Source organism: Lathyrus oleraceus, chromosome 1, assembly GCF_024323335.1.
Source record: "Lathyrus oleraceus cultivar Zhongwan6 chromosome 1, CAAS_Psat_ZW6_1.0, whole genome shotgun sequence".
Lineage (NCBI taxonomy): Eukaryota > Viridiplantae > Streptophyta > Magnoliopsida > Fabales > Fabaceae > Lathyrus > Lathyrus oleraceus.
This window is the reverse complement of record NC_066579.1, coordinates 364,307,819-364,315,008: the sequence shown is the minus strand read 5'-3', so window position 1 is coordinate 364,315,008 and position 7,190 is coordinate 364,307,819. Positions and strand designations below refer to the sequence as shown.

General features: G+C 32.6%; 2 protein-coding genes across 2 annotated transcripts; one reads left to right on the top strand and one right to left on the bottom strand.

Moving 5' to 3' along the window:
* Positions 1–551: 551 nt before the first annotated feature.
* Positions 552–3,230, top strand: LOC127136751 (plant intracellular Ras-group-related LRR protein 6). Its single transcript, XM_051063278.1, has 3 exons — positions 552–882; positions 1,003–1,172; positions 2,314–3,230. The coding sequence occupies exons 1-3, from the start codon at positions 667–669 to the stop codon at positions 2,978–2,980; spliced, it is 1,053 nt and encodes a 350-aa protein (XP_050919235.1). The 5' UTR covers positions 552–666; the 3' UTR covers positions 2,981–3,230.
* A 2,448-nt stretch (positions 3,231–5,678) lies between these two features.
* Positions 5,679–6,558, bottom strand: LOC127136759 (uncharacterized). The gene has a single exon (XM_051063285.1). The coding sequence runs from the start codon at positions 6,381–6,383 to the stop codon at positions 5,850–5,852; it is 534 nt and encodes a 177-aa protein (XP_050919242.1). The 5' UTR covers positions 6,384–6,558; the 3' UTR covers positions 5,679–5,849.
* Between the last annotated feature and the right edge of the window lie 632 nt (positions 6,559–7,190).

Sequence of the window (7,190 nt, the reverse complement as noted above, 5' to 3'; positions counted from 1 at the left end):
AATTATTAATCAGTCAAGCTCTATCACTCTTTTCTTTATTTTTGCTATGAATTTAATTTTTATTTGTTTCATATAATTTATTTATATTTAAATAAATGTCAAAAATATAAAAACGATTATTTATGTTTTAATTCATTTTTGATAAAGTCTCTTATTCTTATTATAAAAATAATAATTTTTAATATATTAAATAAGAGTTAATTATTATACACTGTCATTGTAAAAAGTTACACCGTCGATTCATCACCATCATCCGTTTGTATTATTTTATAGATTTTTAAAATAAAAGTCAAACTTCTTTTAATATCCGACGTCTATGATTAACTGACAGTGTAAAATCTTTTTACACAGTCTGTATTTCAATTAAACTCATTAAATAATCAATATATAGTCCAAATATATTCATTATTAAATATTCCACGTATTTAAAAATTAATTATTTTTTATAATAAAGTGAGTAAATATTAGATACTATTCCTCAATTCTCATCCGTACATCCTTTTACACACTAATATTAATATATCGTTTACTTATTGTTCACCTTTCCCACTTGCAATTTGCCTCCTCCTTCTCTATATATTTCCAATACTCTCATCAAGTAATTTCACATTATATATCTATCTCTTTTCAAAGGGTATCAAGTTTTCCATTATAGAACAAATTTACATGTTCGAACAGCAACACTTTCAACCTCACGGTCACCATAACCAGCTTACGGTGAAGATGAATAATAAGGTGAAACGAAGAGAAATGAAAAAGCCTAAAGAAGAAGAGAAGCTTCAATTTATGGACTTGAGTGGCATGTCGTTGGACTCACTTCCTAAATCTTTGCTTCATTTAGCCATCATTTCTAAGCTTGACCTATCAAATAACAATCTAAAGGTATGTCTCCATATATATATATATATATATATATATATATATATATATATATATATATAAAAAGTTCTAATAAAATTTTGTGAATATGTAATTGAAACTTATATTATTTAACGGTGACAGAATATTCCAGAGTCGTTAACGGCGAGATTATTGAACTTAGAGATGTTAGACGTGCACTCCAACCAGCTCAAATCTCTCCCAAATTCCATTGGTTGTCTCTCCAAGCTCCAAATTTTGAATGTCTCTGGAAATTTCATTGAATCTCTTCCTGCAACCATTGAGAATTGCAGGTTTGTTTTTTTAAAATTTTCTTACGTTTTTTTAAGTTATTTATCTTTTTATTATATATACATATTTCATCTGTGTATATGTAGGTATTATTACTTTCTTTCCCTATATATATTATTTGACTTCAAATTTTAAGGTGTTAACATATTGTCCCTTGTGTATCTTACTGCCAAGAAACTTTTTGTTTAACTTGATAATTTCGGATTATTTATTGAAAATTTAATTGTATGTTTTCAACTGCTTAGTTCTAGATCTTGAAGAAAAAAATTAGAACTCCTTTTGTTAGGATTTATTCTGAAAACTTATTTTTTTTATAAAAAATAATTATTTTAGAAAGTTTTTCGTCTGTTTTTTACATGATTTTCAATAAATAAATTGAATATATTTAAGTTTTTACAAAATCAAAACCTTTTGAATTTTGTGAAAGCTAAAATCATCAATATTATGCAGGAACAAAATTTAATAGAGACTAGGTTTAAAGGTCGGTAATTTTATAAAAATTATATAAAAAATTATTTTTTTAGAAAGACTATAAAATATATTTAAGCTTTTAAAAATGAAAATTTGAGAAAAAATATTATTATTTCAAATGAAAAATATTTTTAAAAGCTTTTTCAAAATTTAATTTTCTATAATTGATATTTTTTAAAATAATTTTAACTGATCGAATATAAAAATAAAAATAAAACAAGTATCTACTCATATTAATTTTAAATACTTGATCGAATAATGCAACAAGTATCTACTCATATTTAAATAAACATTATATTTATAATTGAGATGTAAACAGTTGAAAAATAAACAAGAAATTTCTTATCTTCTTTGTCACCATATCTAGTCACATTTACTTTCGCATCATCATATGAAGTCACGCAAACCAAACAATAACGTAATTGATGCAAATTAGTAATATTTTATTCAATGTTTTCAAAACCGAGTTATAAATCAAAATCAAACTTTAATAAGACTTATTTCAATTGATTTAACAATAACATAAGTAACAGTTATAAAAATAAACCAAATATTTAAAAAATCAATACTATGCGTGAGGTCATGTATGTATGTGTATATCAATGTTCATATTGGTTGTACATGGTTGTTTTTTCTGACATACATGCGTACGTGTGAATTTTGATCAACCAGAGCCTTAGAAGAATTGAATGTCAACTTCAACATGCTGAGCAAGCTGCCAGACACAATAGGCTTTGAGCTCATACAACTCAAGAAGCTTTCTGTCAACTCCAACAAACTGGTGTTTCTTCCCAGCTCCACCTCTCACCTTACGGCTCTCAAGGTTCTCGACGCACGTTTGAACTGCCTCAGAAGTCTCCCCGACAACCTCGAAAACCTCATCAATCTGGAAATCCTAAATGTGAGTCAGAACTTCCAATACTTGGAGTCTTTGCCCTACTCCATAGGGCTCCTCTGGTCCCTGGTTGAATTGGACATTAGCTACAATAGTATCAAAACATTGCCGGATTCCATTGGGTGCCTCCAGAAGCTTCAAAAGCTAAGTGTGGAGGGAAACCCACTTATTTCGCCTCCACTGGAGGTGGTGGAGCAGGGATTACATGTTGTGAAGGAGTATATGCGTCACAAAATGAACTCGCACGATCATGTCTCAACCAAGAAGAGATGGTGGATAGTGAAATGTGGAACCTTCAATGGACACAATAGAAGTGGGAAACAAACAGAACACAGAGGTTTTAGCATGCTTCAATATCAACCAATGAATGGTCTTGCATCGCCAGGCTTCATGGGGAAGTTGTCACCTCTTCGCCTATTCTCACCCCGCCGTTCCTTCAATTGAGACGCCATAAAATATTTCGTAAAAATATATGTATAAAATCTCTGCATGTTAAGATAGTTTTCATTTGTTGATTTTGAATACCAACAATTAGGATATGGCCACTGTAAATGAGAAGAATAATTGTTGGATAGGTTGTATTGTATTATGTATACAAAATATTTTTAGTGTATTATGGATTTGAAAATGGTGGGTTCGTACTTCTTCTAATGTAAATTAATAGATCATTACAGGTTCTTTTTACAGTTCTATAGTCGTTATCATTTGATGCATGAGTACTTAATGCTTTAACGCATTGCTAATTTATTGCTAATTTTTTATTAACGCTGGAACAAAATTGATTCCCTGCTTGTGATAATTATCAATAATGGAATGAGAAAGTCTAAGCATCGTAAATCATTAAGTTGAAGATAATATAAGAATGAGAAAAATTCCAACTAAAAATAGCTGAGACTATAGCAGTTCATACACGTTCAAACACATACATATAAACTAAGGACACGCTTCTGAAAATCAAGATCAACGGTAGCCACAGTCATGGAGAAATCACTTACTCATGGTATTTCTAAATGGCGAACAACAATCATTACAAAATGGCTAAGACTTTGATAACAACCAAATGGTAAAAAGATTATAGTGAAAGCAAGTACACCAGAAACGAAAACCAATCTCATCTGTTCATATATCATTTTGTGAAGGCACCTAGTATTTCGACTAAATTAAGCAAAAACGCTAAGCACAGAGCATGCAACTCAAAAGAAAGAAAGAGCTAAAATATGAAAATACTTCCTCCCCAAGGAGCAAACCTATCTTTAGAGCTTAAAAAATTAGAGCATCCAAGTTTTTGGATTTTTGCTCCTTCAGTATCATATGTCAAGCATTGAAGAGTAAATATAACATGACAGAGTAGCTTGGTATACAGTTCTCTGCTACCAATAATTAACCATGTCAGTGTAACAAAAGCTCAGTAAGTAATAGAAAGCACAAACATGTAACATTTTATTTCAGTTCTATCACCCATGCATCTTAAATACCCAAGCTAATCTAGAGTCTATCTAAAAAAACCTTTCAAGTTTTTTGGGGTTAAAATTTATAACGGAGGACTAAGACTTGGTGTGATGCACAGACTTGTTGCCATAAATGACCAAGAGGTCATGGATTCAAATTGTGCAGATAATCTTTTGCAAAAACAAAGTGGAAAAAAATCTACAAAATCCACATTGAGCATAATCCTTTCCTAGACCCACTATTGCAAAAGGTTTATAGCACCATGTTGCCATTTTTTTCACAAAACCAACCTCGACAAAAATAAAAATAAAAAATGTCAGCAAAACACAAGAAAAGTAACCATTTAAAGAAAAATTAGTGAAAATTTTCCTTGTGTTAATTGCATTTAAATCCTTGAAGCTATCAGCTTGGACTGGTGTCCACCTCAAAAGGGTAAAAACACAAGTTCACTTGACAGACCTGAGCCTCAATATGGATTTGCAGCTTCAATATGGCATCTAATATGATGATGGGTTTTTCTTATAGAAAAAGGAACTGCTCCATTTAAGTCAAAATACTAAGGTATAATAAACTGGAGGCAAAGCAGCCTCAACGTGGTTCGGACTATTCCTGAGATCAAGTTGTCTCCAAGAGACTTGTGCCACTCGAACCAAGGCTATGTTAACAAATTCATAAGTAAAAAGGACTACCATAAACCAATTTACCTTAATCACAAGTGAAATTAGAACGAAAAAAAAAAACTGCTTTCAGAAATATTACCAGGGTAAGACACATTGATCTCCCATCTTAAAGCAGAGTCTCACCTCTTATTTGCTTGGAGGACTGAGTTATCCTTTATATCAAGTGATCTCAAAGCCTACTTTGCTTTAATAGTACACAAAAGGTTAACAGCAGAAAGAAAATCAACTGTCAACGCGAAGGTATGTAATAAGTATATTTGAGTTTATGAGGAAAGAATGGTTAATATCCATTGGCTGTCATAGAGTCACTCGACAATGAAGAAGGATGCAATTTAGATAACTGCTACATCTTATGTATCTAGGACGTATGGCTTTTTATGTTATTACAAAAAATAAATAGAAGTTTGAAGACAGCATGACCTTAGGAAAGGGATTAGATTTAAGATAAAAAGAGGTATACTTCCATTCCAGACAGAGAATGAGCAGGATCATCCTACAAGTAAGCAAGAAAAGCATGTAATGAAATCACATAAACACAACACAATCAGCCTATTCATAAACAAATCTGCACTCCACTTTTCATGTCTGGTCTTTCATTCACCATAATTACTTGTAACCTATAGCCTGACAGTAACAACCACCACAAGAAGTATTTGCACATCAATGCAATCAGTAACAAAAGAAAACATCCAAGTAGCACAACATGTATCCATACATACTCTACGTGTAACACAAACCAATGTTGTTAATCACAATGGTTTGTTCAAATCCCAATACCCTTCGGCATTGTTATAGCATCTATTCAACAACATTTTGTACAAAACCGTGTATCCTCTTTGTTCAGATTCCACTATGCTATAGTTCTATATGACCAATATAGTTGCTATTTAACAACATAAACACGAATCACAAACTAGACCACAGATATCATTGCACATCAAAGAAACAATAAAAACACATAATATAACCACAACAATTCTATGCCAAAAATGTTAACCCAAATTTCAAGTATATCAAACAAACTAAAACACCTTATAGGATATAAATATAAGAAAATCAGATCAATTCGCTATAGGCATTTCAATTCAGCAACCCTAATCTATCATAATTGGGAGCCAGAAATTATCATACTCTTAGATAAATCCAAACTACAAATTCAACAAAAAAAAACAACGGAAGGAAATTCAGCTAAGATAAGCAGGGATCTTGATGCGAACGAAGAGCATACTCATAACATAAGCAATAACAATCGACGAAACACCAGCAGAAGCATAAGAAACCTTAACAGATCTATCACGGTTACGATCAAGTGCAAGATCCAGCATTATGATACCGATTCCACCGAGAACGAACATGAATCCAGAAGAGAGACCTTCGATGATATACTGGCCGTTAACACGGCCGGACATGAAAACGACAGGTCGTACTGAGCCGGTGTAGGGATCCTGTGTGGAACCAATGCCGGGAGGCTCGACGATGATGTCGTAGACGATGCCGGAGACGACCATGAAGTAGGTGAGGAGGACGAGGGCGAAGACGACGTTGGATGAGGGAAGTGATATCGATGGAAGCTTCAAGCGGAGACGCGGTGGACGGAGGAAGCTGAATGGAAGAATCCGAATGGCGTGGAAGATCGGATCCATTGATCCGGCGGAGGATGAGTCGGTCGCGGTGAAGGATGAAGTGTGTTGAACCGGGTTTTCCGACTTGGGTGGCATTTTTCGGGTCGGGTTAGCACGGTCGATACTCTATAACGCTGAATAGAAGAGTTCTGAGTTTGTGAGAGACGAGAGTGCGGGGTGAGTAAAAACTCCAAAATGGATTCTAAAAAAGATAAAACTCCAATATCGATTTCGTTTTTCCTTTTTTTAATCTATTTCTTTTTCCCTTTTCTTTGTCTAATTTTTTTCCATTCTTTCACACTATTTTTATTTAAAAAATTTACTAACTATAATGATTATATATTTACATGTGTTATTGGGTGGTCAATGCTCATGACAAAGATTTGAGAGTGAATTTAAAGTAGAATGGCACACAAAATAGATAGACTTTTATTTTAATCAAAAATAGATGATGGAATAGTTGTCTAATATGACATACGGTTTTTTGCACAATAAGTTATATCACACGTAAACGATTCTAAATGCTTTTGATATATAAGAGCAAGATTGGTTCGGGAATTAAGTCGCTAGAAAAATCCTTTTAAGGAGCAAAATCACCCCAGAAGCATGAGAAAACATAAGAGAGAAGTTTTAATTGGAAGATCCTTGATGCTTTTATGTTACTGTTGTTTGTTTACTTTGATTAGGTGGTTATTATATCTCGTTCACATGTATGGTTAAGTTGTTTTTTTGGGTACACTATTTTTCTCTAGTGTCTCATGAGAGATGAATGGTTTTTGAATGAGGCTCCCCATTTTATTATTTCTTAAATATTTGTATTGTTGTTTCTTTTTCCTATTTATAAGATACCTAGGGACGCCAAAAGAAATTCACCTTCTAAGGTGACCATAAAACGATGGATCT